Below are 16,428 nucleotides of genomic sequence, written 5' to 3' on the forward strand. Positions count from 1 at the left end.
TGCAACATAGGGAGCCCCTACTTCAAAGATAAAATAGAATTAGAGGCTAAGTAATTAGAGGCTCAGCTGGTAGTGCTTGGTTATCATGCAACCTTGGACCAACTTCAGCTCTGCATGCACTGGGTATGAAAGCTAACACCTGAAATTCCTCACTGGAGAGGTGGAGGCAGGAGAATGAAGGTTATCCTCAGCTACAGAGTGACCTCAAGGTCAGACTGGAATATTCTTATCCTGTCTCAAAAACAAAACAAACGCCGGGCAGTGGTGGCGCATGCCTTTAGTCCCAGCACTTGGGAGGCAAAGGCAGGCAGATTTCTAAGTTCGAGGCCAGCCTGGTCTGCAAAGTGAGTTCCAGGACAGCCAGGGCTACACAGAGAAACCGTCTTGAAAAACAAAAAGCAAAAAACAAACAAAACAAAGCAAACAAGCAAACAACAACGAAAAGAATAAAAGTAAGAAAAATATTGATTGAAAAGCTTTGAGCTTGATGAAAGATACTCAATCAACAAATTTAGAAAGCTCAAAGAGTTCAAAGTACAACAAATACAGAGACAGTGTGGCAAAACACAGAGCAGAGATGGAGGGAAACCCATGTTTCCTTTAAAAGCACAAGGCATATAACTGAGCAGTGGGTGACTATGATGAACTGAAGTCCTAAAACCTCAAGAGAGCAGAACAAGAATGTCATAAAAGCTAGACTTTCATAGTCAGTACACATGTTAAAAAATTAAAATAAGCGCTGAAGCAGCAGTAGCAGAACACACAAGGAAAGAACAGACGGAGAGGAAAACAATCCTGAAGAGTAAGAAATGAGAGGCAAAAAGAGACTGTACGTCCAACAGGAAAAGCAGCATAAAGCAGCAGAAGTAAGTCCAGGTACACCAGCAAATATAATAAGTATAAATGGACTAGATGCACAAGCTAAAAGACAAAGACTACCCCTTGAGAACTTTTATTATGAAAATAAGTTCAGGTGCATAGAACCTGGGGAGTGAATGAGCAACATGGATATTCCTGCCATATAGAGTCATGTTTCCTCCACGCACGAATGTTTGATGAAGAGGCTATTAAGGTCTATTTTACATAGTATATGTTACACAATGAAATACTGGTCGAGTGCCAATGGGAACATACTGGGCTTATTTTGGGTATCAGACAGAGCTAGGCTCCCAGTCACTTTTAGTCATGTGATTTATGTGTGTAACTAATTTATTCTCTCAGTGAGGTCCTAGCAAGGTGTGAAGCGGGTCGTTTTCTGGTTATTGTATTTCTAAATATTTCTTGCATAAACAAATAATGCTATCAGCAAATGGTTCAGTGCAGCGCTTTGCGGTTTGGTAAACACTGAATGCAGAATAGCTTTTATTTATGACAGTTACTGAAAGCATTCAGCGGAGTGGCACGAAATAAGCAAACAATAATTGCCAGTTTATTATATTTATAATTGTTATTTATGAACTGTCACAAGGCCTGGCACATATCACTAACCCGTAAACATTGTGTTTGTAAGAATAATAAGTACTTTATTATATTCAGGCTCAGTAGAGCCTGGCACCACACGTGCGGGAAGAAAGTGGAAGTTTATTCTTGTTAATTATTATTATTAAGTAAAGCACTTAACAACAGTTCTTCCCACAGGGCTTACAGAACAGTTTCACAGGAGACCGCCCCTCCTCCCAAGCCTCGATAGGCCACGCCCCCTGTCGCGGAAGCTCCGCCCTCTGCCGACCGGTCTGTGCCTGCGCAGTGGCCCAGAAAACCCTGCGCATGCGCAGTCTCTCTTTTGCCGCTGAAGCCGCTGGCCACTGCCGGAGCCCGGCAGCTGCTACGTACGTGCGTACGTGCGTGCGTCGGGGCGTGCGTGCGTACGTCGTGCGTGCCGTGAGCTCGCCCGGCACCGCGGCCTCGCCCTCCGCCCCTGCGCCCCGCCGCCCAGGCCGCCGCCCCCCGCCCGCGCCGCCGCCCCCGACGGGGAGGACCATGGCGAAGGTGGAACAGGTCCTGAGCCTCGAGCCACAACACGAGCTCAAGTTCCGAGGTAAGCGGCCGGCCTGCCCGGGAGCTGTCACTCAGCGGCCGGTGCCGGAAGGGACGCGCCCTGAGGGCAGGACACTGTCTGCCTGAGGCCCGCATGCACCCGGCGTTTAAGGCATGCATGTGGAGTCAGTGCATGGAAACGGTTTGCCTGAGTACCCTTCCGTCAGCTCCCCCGAGGCAGCGAGCTGCCGGAGCTACAGCCCACGAAGCCTGCCTGTGCACACTTTCTGTGTAGTACACTTTCTGTTTACATTTGTGTGTAAAGGTGCACTTTATCCATGCAAGCATTACCAGGTGATTAAAAAGGTGCACTTAGACAAATATATATGCACGGTATACGCATGGTATAGATAGTGTGTATACATACATGTGCGTACATATACACATGTACATACACACAAGTGTGCGTGCATGTACGCATGAGTGTTTCCATTCACTAATTTTAAGGGCCACGAGGCAACAGGGCCCGTGCCCGGCCTGTTCCTTGCTTCGTTCGTTGCATGTTTGAGTCATGAGATTGGGCACAGGAGGCCTATAAAGTTCAACAACCAGTAAGCAAGATGGCAGGATACAGTGGTAAGCACAGGAGGAAGAGGAGGAAACTGGACTCTATGGAGGTGTACTTGAGGTTGGCTGATGTGATCCTCTGTGTTTTGCCTATGTGTAGCCCACAGCGGGTGCATACGATTTTGGGTGGCGGAGAGTCACCGGTTTCTCCACCGCTGGGAAGTAAAGTAGGATCACAGCTCTTACCTAGTTGTCGAATCTGTTTGAGTTCTCATTTCAGACGTTCAGATACTTAGCCATTGTACCCACAAACTATTGGAAAATGCTTCAAATCTGCGGCTGTTCACCTTGCCTTCCAGGTTCAGAGTGTGCGATGACTCTTACAAGGAAGCAAAGGCGGTCCAGTTAACCTGAAAACAAAAACCGTAGGCAGCCTCACACAGGGCTGTAGAGACGGTTCACCAGATAAAGGAACTTGCTGTCAAGGCTGAGGACTTTAGTTCAATCCCTGAGACCCACATGGTCAAAGGAGAGAACCGACTTGTGCACGTTGTCCTCTGACCCCGACAGGTGCAGCCTGGCACACCTGTGAACACACAGACACATACACAAAAAGTTTTAAATAAAAGCATTGACTTAAATGTGGACCCTTGTCACCAGAGGTTCCTTCACTTATCGGGATCCCACTTATTAGTGACAAGAAAGTGGTGTGCATTTGGTAGCGACTATTTGGAATTTCAAATGCTGATTCTTTTCCAGGTTACGGTGTTGCGTGATCCCGTGCATGACTGCACAGCAGTGAACCGCCACCTGGTTATAACTGTAGCTCCGTGGATTTTGTGTGTTTGCACCCTGTCACGTGTGCAAAGCGTCCATCTCTGTGGCAGGGGTGCTCATGTGCTCTTTGGCGGGTGTTTTTATTCATTTTGCGTTTATGTATTTCGAATGGTGGTATGCGTGCCACAGTAAGTGTGTGGTGCCCAGAAGACAACTTGTAGGAATCATTGCTGTCCTTCTACCGTGGGGGTGCCAGGGATCAAACTTAGGTCTCCCGTCTTACACAACAGTGCTCTTGCTTCCTGAGCTGTCACACGCTGGTGTTCTCTTTTAGAGATATGTGGTTCTCACGTGCTGAGGTCAGTTCAGGCTGACCTCAGTCTGCAGACGGCCCTCCTGACTTTGCTTCCCCAGTGCTGGTAGTACTGTCTCAGCACATATTTGAATAGCATATTGTTATCAAATGGGCTTTGTGCTGTAGGGCTCTGTGCACCTGTAGGATGATGTGAGTCTGAAGCATGTTGACATCAGCTTCGATGTTCAGAAAGGTCAAGTAGGTCGAATGCACTTTTACATAAACATGTTTCAACTTAGGAAGGGGTTGTCAGGATCTAACTTTATTGAGGGACATCTTTGACTTTCTGTGATGTTCTCAGTGGCTTCTCTGGAGGGGGAGACTGGGAAAGGAAGACCATAGCCAAAGTGACTTTACTGGGGTTGCCTGAAGCTCTTCCCTGTGACATGGCACATTTACCCCGTTGATCTGCCTCTGTGTTTCAGAACCCAGGAAAATTCAAATCCAGTTGGTTGCTCTCGCCTCCTCTTCTCTGACACCCACCTGTCCTTTGCATCCAGGGAAAAAGGGGGCAGATGAGGTGACCCAGACTAGAGAGTGTTAGGAAACAACTTCCCAGGGCGTGGGAGGTCAGATCGTGACAGAGTATCACTGAATCTGGTTACAAAGTTCCAGTGACAGCAAGGGGGAAGTGGATAGGAGTGTCCATCCGGGCATGGAGAATAGTGTGCACAGAGGTCCAAAAGCAGGAGCACTTGCTTCTTGAGAATGCTGTGGGAGAAGGTGTGGGGTGGAGTAGAGGGCCAGACTGGCCAGTACATGAGATCTACATACCTACTTGACTGACCTTCCTCAGGTTGATGCCTGAAGCCCCCCTACACTGCTGTCTCTGAAGGAGGGGGCACCAGTGTTCCATCTCTTCCAGTTTAGTATGTGTGACCTTGCCTGCCATTTGCTCTCTTACCTTTGGGTTGGTGGCAGTGCTAAGAAGGTGACACTTCTCCAGCCAACATCACTGGTTGGATAGTCCAAAGGAGATAGTCCAAAGGTTTGGTGTCCAAATGTCCTCACTCTGGAAGAATCATCCAGGGCTGTGTAGAGACTTGATGGGGTCTTGTGGGTGCCAGCCATACATTAGTGTGTAGTCCTTGCCTTGCGGATGAAGTCTCACTAAGCCTTCCAGCCTGGTATGGGGTGAGTGGTTTTTCCTGCCATAGCTTCCTGGTGCTGGGATTGGCGCCACCAAGCCCAACTGGGCTGTTGAGTTTCTTGGTTTGAGTGCCGAGACATAGAATGAGAGACCCAGCAAGTTGGCTCATTATGTTAAGGGAATTCATTTCAGGGTAAGAACCTTCAGACTTAACTGGTCTCCTTCATGTTACCCAGAATAATGTCTCTGATTTCTGAGGTTCATCTGAATAAATTACACTTAGGAGCTAATCGAAGTACTTGTCATCCAGGGAATCATGGGTCTTTTACTGCAGTTGAAGATGATGCTGTGGGATTTAGTATTTGTCATAATCTTGGGAATTTTGTGTGATGTGTTAAATTTAAATGTGTTATGGTCTGGACGTGGTGGTGATACACGCCTGTAAACTCAGTAGTTTGGAAACTAAGGTAGGAGGATTATGAATTCAAGATCAGATTGGACTGCATCTCGAGATAACATAAAAATAAAATAAAACCAAACACAAAAACGGCTGACGTGTGATATGGGTAAGTGCTAGTGGGCTCTTGGTTCAATCCCTAGACACACACACACACACACACACACTGCATGTGCACACACATGTACACAGACATGTATATACACAGCTATCTATGCACACACAAGTACACACAGGCAATACACATATACACATATGCGCACATATATGCACACACATATGTACATGCACATGCACATACAATTACAGACAAAAACAACCTACAGGTTCCTGTGCTTTTTTTATTTCTGTGGACCATGCCACATTGCACTGCAGTAAACACCCAGAGGAGAACTGCTAATGGGAGCACACAGAGTGGCGGGTTTCTTGGACTCCTGGTCTTCATGAGCCATACTTCCTGAGAGAGTGAAAGACTTCAGAGGCATGTGAAGGGAGTGTTCCCTTCTGTTTTCTCCATCCAGGCCTTCTAGGGTCTGACTGCTGCTTACATCCTCCTGGGAGCTCTGACTTGTGTCTGCCTCTAGCCTCTCAAAGGTTTGCCTTTCCTTTCTCTCCTGTCAGATCTCCTCTGTGGTATGTGATGTCTTGTATACTTTAGGTCATTGTCCAGGACTTAACACCCCCACACCAAGTTCTATTGAAGTCATAGCCAGGAATGATAGCTGAGCACCTCTCTGGGTTAAGACACCAACCTGTTGTGGGTTCAAGGCCTCCTTGCCTTGTTCTGGCAAAGCTGGTTCAAAGCCAGTGACATTTGAGAAGTCAGAAGCAGCTTAAGTACCTAGGTAGGGGTACTCACTTGAGCACCCCAAGCTTATGGGTAGACACTGTCTTTTGTATGGAGAGAAGAGTCTTAGACTTGTTGGTTCAGGTCATGGAGTTGGTATAATACAAACTTGGTAGGAAGAAACCAGAAGTGGTCTCCCAACCAGAGGCTGTAGTCCTCACTGGCAGGAATTACCTTTCCACTGCTCGCACACTCGCTCGCTCAGTGGGTCAGAGCTCCGGTTTCCTTAACATTTCAGGATCCTGTTGGCAGACAGTGCTTTACAGCACAACAAAATGTCAGCAGCGTGCTTAAGGTTCTTTATGGCCGTGGTTTAAATCCATCCTGAATAGATCATCTTCATGTATTTAATTATTAACCAGCTTGCTCATCACAAAAGCAAGTGGCATTAAGTTTACTGGGCTCGCATCAAACTTAAATCTTCCCTGACAGTACTGTTTACTTCTGAAATCTTATCCCTCGGAGAAAAATGAACTAGAAGGTAACTTTCTCTTATCTTCTTTTTCTTAAAAACATTTGTGCAGCCCTTGGCCTTGTACTTGGAAGGCAGGCTGGTTCTCTGTCAGGGCTCGTGTCGGGCAGCCTGGCAATTCCCTAGTAACTTTTTTGTTTGTTTGTTTTGTTTTTGTTTTTCGAGACAGGGTTTCTCTGTATACCCCTGGCTGTCCTGGAACTCACTTTGTAGACCAGACTGGCCTCGAACTCAGAAATCTGCCTGCCTCTGCCTCCCAAGTGCTGGGATTAAAGGCATGCGCCACCGTCGCCCAGCTTCCCTGGTAACTTTTAATCCCTGCGTTGACTTATTGAAGTAATTAGTCTGAACTGATGCTTCTTAAAGAGCCCAACTCTTATGCAGCATTGACGCCGTTTTTTATTATTACCCTTTCCTCCACAAAGATGTGTTTTGGCGCCTGCAGTCTTAGGTTAAGTAATTGGAAATGAGGGGTGGGACAAGGGAATAAGTTCCAGAGAATGTTAGAACCAGAAACTTGAGTTTTAAGATGAAGAACTTCCTCCCACACTGCTCCATCTGTCTCTTTATTTGGTAAAACTTTGCCATCTGAAGGCTGACCTGGCCTTGAAGGAGCACTGCTGTCTGCGAGATGACAGAAGATGAACACAGACGAGCCTTCCATTAGTCAGGATGAGCTTGCCGTGGAGTCTTTCATAAAATAAGAGCCTTGAATTGTACTAAAACAAGGGTGCATTATGGTGCTGGTGTGTCTCGTTTTCTGTCATTTCAGGGCCTTCTAGGCCCACGCACGGTCAGCACATCACACCCAGAGAGCTTTGGCCTTGTTCACTGGTTCTTTGAAGCCTTTACCAGGGGACCTGGGCAGCTCTGCCTCAGAAACAAAAGTGGCTTAGAGAGCCTTGCTCACTGAACTTGATGGTCATTCCAGGATTATCTTAAAAAGTAATGGTGTGGTAATAAAATACCTCCTGGAATTCTCTTTTTTCTTTTCTTTTTTTTTTTTAGGTTTTTCGAGACAGGGTTTTTCTGTGTAGCCCTGGCTGTCCTGGAACTCACTTTGTAGACTAGGCTGGCCTCGAACTCAGAAATCCGCCTGCCTCTGCCTCCTGAGTGCTGGGAGGAATTCTCATTTTTAAAAATGCTAAATGCATCCTTTAAACGGAAGCTGTTGTTAACTGGAAACAGGCCCTCATGGGTATGTCGGCGTTCCTCCCATGCATGGGGTGTCTGGAGTCACTGCTGTTAAAGTATATAGTCTCATAAGAAATTTTTCATTATTTATATATAATATTAAAAATACATATTCACTGTTTAAAATTGGTTGTCTAAAAGGATATTTAGTACATGTTTCTCCCACCCACTCTACCGATAGCTCCTTAGTGCAGGTTCACACAGCTTCATTCTCTGTAGATGAGATGGAAGGTTTGCAGCTATGAAGGAATGGCCATCAGGATAATTTCTTTTATTTTGAAGGTCTTACCATGGAAGAATGGACAGTGCTCTTAGCTGCTGAGCCTCCTCCCCAGCCCTGACATTTAAAATTTTTATGTACAAGACTCGCATGCTCTCCTGCACTGGGTAGCCTTGAATAGTCTATTCAAGGAAGATCGCTTGGGTCAACTTAATGAAGCCTGTGCCCTCTGAGTACTTGCGGGAGCATGGCAGGCACAAATCCATCCTTTCTGTGTTTTCACTAAGAGCAAGGACCCCTTTCAGAGTTTAGATGTGACTCCAGCACAGTGGCTAGGGACCTGTCACTCCTTCATGTGTAATTTCCTAATGTTAGGTCATCTTTTGACCCTGTAGAGGCTAGTGACTGCAGCATGTGCACCCATCCTTCTTGGGAGGATCAGTTTGTCCTGTCAGGGTCTGTGGCATTTATAACTACCTCCCCAGAGACCCTGGACAAGAGCAGGTTGTGGTTCCAACTACCTCTTGGGTGTTGGGTGTCAGCAGAGCTCATGAGTGATAGAGGTTTCCTCAGCTTACAGAGACTGACAGAGTGTGAATCGCCCAGAAGGCACTGTCTAAGATGCAGCACAGCCTTTCCCAGCTGATCCCTGAGCCTTCCTGTGTGAGTCCTCAGCAGGGCAGCAGGGCAGGGTGAGTTACCTGGTGACTAGTGGCACCCCTCCTGTGGGTAGAGGGCAGCTTAAGGTTCTGTACTTGGCGTGCCCAGAATGACGACATGAAGCTGGTGGTGAGTTCCGGGTAACTTGAGGTGCACCCTATTGTGCCACACGTGGGATGATAATTTATTCACAGTTGTGGTACTTGGACATCCATCCTTTTGTAGCATCCGGGCCCTCAGTACCACATTCTCCTTGCCCTCATCTCTTCCCGCCAGCTCATTGAGAGGCACTCACATCTGTGCTGAGCAGCCTAGACAGGCCATGACTGTCGTGGCCACCTCTACCCTGTTCCCTCTGTGGTAGGTTTGCTTTGCTCTGTCTGACTAACAGCCTCTTAAGATCTTCCAGTCTGAGGCCTGTCTTTCTCCACATTGGTACAATTTCCAGAAATGCAAATTTGATCATATTGTGCTTAAGTTTGTTAATGTTGCCCAGTGGCCAGTAGAGTAAAGATTGTATCCTTTAACAGATGAAGTATGGCTGTCACTTCACTTCAGTGTCATTTCCCTTCCAGTCTGTGCTCACCTTGGCCATGGGACTTTTACACAGACCATCTTCCCTGCTCTCCTGCCTAGTTCTGAGGCGCTGTCGCTCTCTGTCTCTCTTACTCTTGCCCTCTCTTCTTCATTGCTCCAGTATGAGGTTTTACACTTGACCCTGTGTGTTGTCCTTGGTGTACTTTGTTAGTTGGGACCTGTCTCTTTCCTCCCCAAGCCTTGTGTAGCCAAACTACTGGGCACAGTGTGTTCAGCCCAGGGCTTCTTGCTCCCTGATTCTTCCCCAGGCTTCTCTCTTGTCTCCTGTCTCCTCTATCCTTGTTCCAGATGTACCTGTGGTGCCCTTCCCCGAAGAAAGCCCTTCTCCCTCCATCCTCACTTGGCTAACAGCTGAGGATACAGTGAGTTTGACACATTACTTCATAGCTTCTCTTTGCCTCTGCACCCCTCTCTTTACCCCTCTGTGGGCTCTATCCACTACCAGGTTTCTTTCGGTGGCCCCTGCCTGACTTGTCCTCGGCTCTCCTGGAGACTTGCTGGCCTCTCTTTGTTTCTGTTTCCATCCATTAGGATTCTGTCCTTAGGCTTCTCTTATCCTGTCCTTTCAACTGTGTTTCAACACAGTGCCCTAACTACTCCGTAGCTCCAGGAGGTTCTTTGGCTCTTTTGGCTGTGTTGAGCTCCTGCCAACCTGGTTGTCCTGGAAACTGTAGACTCAGCCCACCCCACCTTCCTTGGTGATTCTTACCTCTGAATCTGATCCTGTGTCTTGGGAATATTCTCACGTCCAGTTAGGCAGACATCCTCGATTCCCTTTTCCCCCATTCTCACACCTGTGACACCATTTAAATCATTAAGGTACCAGCCTGTTCACTGCACACACCCATCAGAATGTAGTACTGTGTTCTCAGTCTTCCTGCTTCTACCATACTTTGAACTGTTGTGTATACAGTTGACCAACTCATTTCTTTAGTGCTGGGGACTGACAGGATCCCGTGAATGTCAGTCATCCTACTGTGGAGCTCCATCCTCAGCCTTCCTTTGTGACGGAAGGGAACGTTATATTTTGAGGGAGGTGTGTCTAAGACACCTAGGCAGGCCTGGAGCTTTTTCTGCTCCTACCTCAGCCTCCTAGGTTGGCCAGTATTACAGGCCTGTGCCACCAGGCCTGGCTCAGAAAATCCTTCTTAATTGAAACTCGACCTTGGGAATTCTCTATTGAAAACCATTTGTTGGCTCCTTCAAGCTTGTATCACACCTCAACTGTGTTGGGAGAATAATGTAAGTTAGTTTGAAGAGCTTATGATAGACCTCAAGACTCAGGCTTGTGTCACACTTGAATTTTAGAGATAGACCATGCTGGTCTCAGTCACATGCTCAGTCACAGTCTTAGTTATGGATGGGTTCCTCCATTCCAGTGGACCAGTTGCTCTATCTCTAGTCTTCTGTTTGGGAGGCAGTAGTGTCCATCTCTCTAGCCTGAGAGTCCAACCCAGAGCCTGGACCATTAGTTTGCCAGTTCCTACTGCCCACAGCATGCCTCTGCTCCTCTGGAGGAGACCATGGGGAATTTTTTTTTTCTTTTTTTTTTTTATGGAGCTCATCTTCCAGTGAGGAAAATTGGACTCTGGTATCAGCTGGAGGTGAATGCTGGGTGAAGACAGGCATGAATTAAAGGATTTGGCAATAGCTCTGTTCTTATCTTTTATGTGTTTTACTTTTTTTTTTTTTTTTTTTTTTTTTTTGGTTTTTTCGAGACAGGGTTTCTCTGTGTTGTTCTGGCTGTCCTGGAACTCACTCTGTAGACCAGGCTGGCCTCGAACTCAGAAATTCGCCTGCCTCTGCCTCCCGAGTGCTGGGATTAAAGGCATGCGCCACCATGCCCGGCTGTTTTACTTATTTTTATTTGTGTGTTTTATTTTAAAAATTTAAAAAGATTTTTATTTTATTTTTACATTTTAAAATATTTAAAAGATTTTGTGGTTCTGGGGATAGAACTTGGGGCCTTGTCCATGCTTGACATATGCACTTTCATTCAGCTGTATCCTGACCCCTGGACTCCATTTTAACTAGGGCATTGGGGAAGCCACTTCACTGAGGTTGGTAATATTTGAGCTGGAAGGTTGACCTATATACAACTTATATAAATCTGAGATGTTTGGGGAAAGATATTTTAGACACCGGGAATGGCATATGCAGAGCAGGTGGCTGTGAGTCCCTGAGGTCAAGGAATAGCAGCAGCCTTGTGTCTTGAATGACAGAGGGGTAAGATGAGCTTTTAATGGCACAGACAAGGAGACTGCTGGAGAGATGAGATTGTGCTGTGATGGGTACGAGGAAGAGTTGGAGAGATTTATTTTTAAAATGGCCTGGCTGCTCTGTCTGGTGATTTGGACTAGGTGTGGGAGCTCTGTGATGATCTGGGCTTCAGGACAAGAGAGACAGGTACGATGGGCCAGAGTAGCAGCGATAAAAGAGGAGAGGTACTTGGGTTCTGACTGTCCTGAGGGTGGAGCCTCAGAACCTGCTGGCGATCAGGTGATAGAAGCTGACTCGAGGAGGGGCAGAATGGGGAGAGTGGGTCTCAGGCAGGTTGGGTGGGTGTGGCAAGTACATATGTAAAGAGATGTGCTTGGAGAGATAGGAAATGGATAGTGGGCTGGGAAGCCTAGAAGATAGGGCCAGGCTGCACACACATATGGAAGTCAGCAGCTTGTTAAAGCACAATAGAAAGGAGTAATTTCTCCTGCTGAAGGAATTCCATAACCCTTTCTAAAATAGAAGATGTTTGAGCAGAGCCTTGAAGAATGAGCATACTTCCCAAAGCAGAGGAGGGCCCTGGAATGGCTACTTAGGTTCTTCAGTAATAGAGAAACCAGACTAGAATCCACCCTAACCAACCAGCTACATGCTGCCCTTTTTCCCATTTTCCATTGGAAATGAGAAAGCCAGTTGAGCAGAGTCACAGAAGACCAGACATATCCTCCATGGTCTGTGCTGTCTGTAGCAAAGAGGGGCAACTTTGGGGACTCCTGTAGCCTGAGAGATTGAAACTACCATGAGCCATTATTTGTATTGCAGTAGCTGTAACCTAGAGAAGTTGGGGCCCTTGCTTAGGATCATTCTAGCCCCTAGGCTGGGTGTCTCGCAGCTGGCCCCTCTGTGCACTCAGACTGTGTTTAGGGGAAGTGGCTTGCTCTATATGGTCACAGTGGCCATGAATTTTGGTCTTTTATGTAGAGAAAAATTACTAGGTGTTTGTTAGTTGATGGGGTGAAGAATATGCACAGGAAAATTTGTCTTTTGAAGATTTGGGGGGGATGGATATATAAGATTCAGCTTGCATTGGGTCTGTCCTGCTGGATATCCTAAGGAAGTGTAAAGGGTTGTGTCGGCGATAGGCAGCCAGGTTTCTATTTAGGAAAATCTAGACTATCACAGCAAATCAATCAATCAATCAATCTCTCTCTCTCTCTCTCTCTCTCTCTCTCTCTCTCTCTCTCTTTAGGAAAATCTAGACTATCACAGCAAATCAATCTCTCTCTCTCTCTCTCTCTCTCTCTCTCTCTCTCTCTCTCTCTCTCTTTCTCTGTGAGTGTGTGGTGTGGGTGTGATTTGTAAGGCTGGCTTAGAACTCATAGCAATTCTCCTGCTTCAGCCTCCCAAGTGCTGCAGTTTCAGGAGTGACCCACCACACTGATCTGAGCAATGTCTATCATTGGGTAAGTGAGGTTATCTCCTATACAGAAAACAACTTCTGCCAAAGTTGAAAGTTAGGTTCTCCTAGAATTACTGAAACCACTGCTGTGCTGAACATGTTCTAAGCAGGAACTTTGACTTTTATAAATTATATTACAATGACTATCTGTTGGTTTTGGACAGCCAATGGATTAGGACAATACTTTTGTATCCACAGGATGTTCTGGGCATGAGCCTTCTTGCAGAAGTATACCACATACTTCTCATACTACATAGCTTTTCTTTGAGACTGGGTTTCATTATGTGTCCCAGGCTGGCTTCAAACTTACAGAGATCAACATGGCTCTGCTTCCCCAGTGTTGGGATTAAAGGTGTGTGCCATCAGGTTTGGCCACAGGAGCTTTCTTTATGTAGAAAACATAGAACTAGCCAGATAATTGAGTAAGTTCCAGACGTAATGTAGCTACATGTTAGTGGGCGCTAACTGTAATGCAAACCTTTCTGTAGTGAGGTGAGTGAGACTGAGTGATTTGGGTATCTTTACTCCTTGGCTGCCAGCCTCACCTTCTGCTTTTCCTTACTTACCAGAGGAGTTCAGTGTGGCCTCCCTGTGTGTTCTGTATTAGCTAGCTATAATTCATGTGTCCCCTACATGCTTCTCAGACACGGTTGAGAGACAAATAGTTACAGGTCATTCTTTCAAATGGCTGTGCCATATTCCTTTAGACAGATGTACTACATGTGTTGCACACGGAATTCTCTCTAGTCTAAAGTCTCCGCTCCTTTGTTTCCTGGGCTGCCCCTCTTGCTTGACATCCTGAGTTTTCTAGGTAGCTGTGAGTCTGATTGCAGGCCTTTAAAGCTAAGAGAGTGCTGGCTGCACTCCAGTTCTACCACCTGTGAAGAACCTAGGGGCAGGTGGTTTAAGGAGCTAGGAAGCTAGGAAGTTGGCCCTAGGTCCCTTTGATGGCCCTGTCAGTGACAGCTCTGGGAGTTGATTCTTCTGTTGTAATAATGGGTGTGACATGGCTTGGCAGCCTCCTGTCTCCTAAGGATGTTGGGGAGGGTACTTTATTAGTTTAGAATACTTTGGGTTTAAAATTTCTTTGAAACAATTTTATCTATATGTAGGGTTCTTTATATGACTATTTCAAAATAAGAGCCATAGGATTGAACTTCAGCCTGTGCTGTTTCAAACACCGTGGTTGCAATACCTTGGTGGGTTTGGTGTTTTGTTTTTGCCACAGGTTTTCTCCATAGCCCTGTGTGTCTTAGAACTCAGTCTGTAGACCAGGCTGGCCTTGAACTCAGAACTGCCCAAGATCAGAATTCCCCACCTGCTCCGATATCTTCTACTCCAACCATCTCTTCCATGCCTACCAGTTCTACTACAGGGACCCCTCCTGCCAGGAGCCTACCCATCAAGGGCAAAGTTCATCTGTGCCAGGCCTCCTGGGTCACCCAGGGTGCCACTGAGGCTGACTACCATCTGCACAANGTGGGCATGGTCTTCCACAGCCACCACATCCTCCTTGACATTGCCAGGCACCTCAACCAGNTCCAGGCTGGCCAGGAATGTACAGAACAGCCACCCACAGGCCAGGCCTGGCTGCCAGGGANGCTGTAGGAGCTGCTGAGCTCCCCGGGTCCCAGGTGACAGCATGGTGGCCCTGGGCTTCAGCATGCATGAACTCAGTCTGCTGCACCTGCAACATCACATGTAACAGCAGCCTGGCATGGCACCCCATCTAGTCGAGGAGTTGTTCCTTGGGGATGTCCCCACAGACTGGGCAGAGAGACAGCACTGCCGNCCCACTGGCTACCAGTGCCCCCTGGAAAGTGCTCTGGTGAGTATGGAGCCCTGTGGGGATGCTCTGGCGCCAGCCCAGCAGGTCCTATAGTCTGGTCCTGCTAAGGGTCTGCTCCACTCTTCACACTGACCTCAGCTCCGGTCAGCTAACCTCAGGACATTAGCACATTCTGTTACCTCTGCTTGAGCCTTCTGGTCTCCACTTCTGCAGGGCTAGATGAATTTTGTAGAGGATAACACAGTTCACCCTCCTTACCCTAGTCATTCTTGGCATGCATCTCCTGGGTTTGGTCTTCATGATTCTTGCAAGACCCCATACCTGTCCCTGCAGGGCACAGTGGCTCAGGCAGGTTTCTCCCTGTTTGGTCCTGTTTACCTGGACCCTCTGTTCCCCACTCTGTACATCTCCTAACACCCAGCATCCCTGCTGTTAGGGAGCCTGCCTGTCACCTCCTCGCGGGCACTAAGCACTTCCTCAGGGGAGTTGTGTGGCACCAACCAGCATGGGGTCTGGCATCTGGACAGAGGCAGCATAGTGTTGGCACATGCATTGGAAACACTGCTGGGGCTGTGGCTCTCTCTTAGTGACATCCTTCAGGAGCCCAGGTGACCAGGGACAAACCACTGATGTGTGTGTGCACACGTGCTGATGTTGTAGGGTGTAGCATCAAACTCCACACACGTTATGGATTTAGTATAATGAACAGATGTGGAGTTGGGCTGTGGGCAGAAACTCTCACTACTGAAGCTTAGTGAAAACAAAGGAGGTGGGCGGTGTTTGGGACTGTGGATTGGAACCTGGGCCTCTGTGAACACGTGTGTCTAGGTGAGACCTGTGGTTCTCATTTCTCTTCCTTCCTTTGTTTTGTTTTCTTGCTGTTGTTGTTTGAAACTGGGTTTTGTGTAGCCCTGGCTATCCTGGAACTCACTCTGTAGACCATGCTGGCCAGGAGCTCAGAGATCTGCCTGCCTCTGTCTCTGCTGCAGTTAAAGATGTGTGCCAGCTATCACTGCCCAGCTGCAATGCGGCTGCAATGCTTAGGTTCTGTTTCCAAAGCACTGAGTTAATGTTGAGCTAGTATAAGAGGTAGATTTAGGAAAACCAACTGGGGAGTTCTTGGCTGTTGAAGAGCTCTGTGAACATGCTGTCTGATCTCCTGGTATCTCCCATCATGTTCCTTCATCCTTAATAGTGTCCCACTTTGGAGCCCAGACTATCTCAAGCTCTTCATCCTTCCCCCTTAGCCTCCTTTGATTACAGGCAAGTGCACTAAGCTTGTTCTTTCTTTGTTTTTAGAAGAAAGGAAACTTTAAAACTGAAGATCTCTGACGATAGCATTTTTGATACAGACCCTTTCATGAGAACAACACACACATGAAAGGACTTCGTATTTGCTCCTGATAGTAGCACACTCAGCAGCATAGACAACCTCACACTGGCTTGCCATTCATCTAACCCTCTTGCTATTGGTAAAACGTTATTCAAGACCTGTGGGATGATGGATGGGCCAGTTCATGGAAACAGAAGCAAACATGCAGAATAGGTCTTGTAGGGAAGGAAGGAAGGAAGGAAGGAAGGAAGGAAGGAAGGAAGGAAGGTAGGTAGGTACGTACGTACGTACGTACATACGTATGTACGTAGTGAGGTTAAAGGGAGAGCTACACTCCAGGGGATAAGAAGGAAAGACCCCAGCCGTGGGTCCTTGCCTGGCCCTCCTCTTCCAGCCTTGGGGTCCTTGCCTGGC

General features: G+C 47.2%; 1 protein-coding gene across 1 annotated transcript in view; it reads left to right on the forward strand.

Moving 5' to 3' along the window:
• Positions 1-1,864: 1,864 nt before the first annotated feature.
• Vapb (VAMP associated protein B and C) overlaps positions 1,865-16,428 on the forward strand; it is a 38,482-nt gene continuing 23,918 nt past the window's right edge. The window contains exon 1 of the mRNA XM_021192501.1: positions 1,865-2,038. Within this exon, the coding sequence (XP_021048160.1) occupies positions 1,981-2,038 (58 nt within the window). The 5' untranslated portion in view covers positions 1,865-1,980. The remainder of the gene's footprint in view (positions 2,039-16,428) is intronic.

Source organism: Mus pahari, chromosome 3 (genome assembly GCF_900095145.1).
Source record: "Mus pahari chromosome 3, PAHARI_EIJ_v1.1, whole genome shotgun sequence".
NCBI lineage: Eukaryota > Metazoa > Chordata > Mammalia > Rodentia > Muridae > Mus > Mus pahari.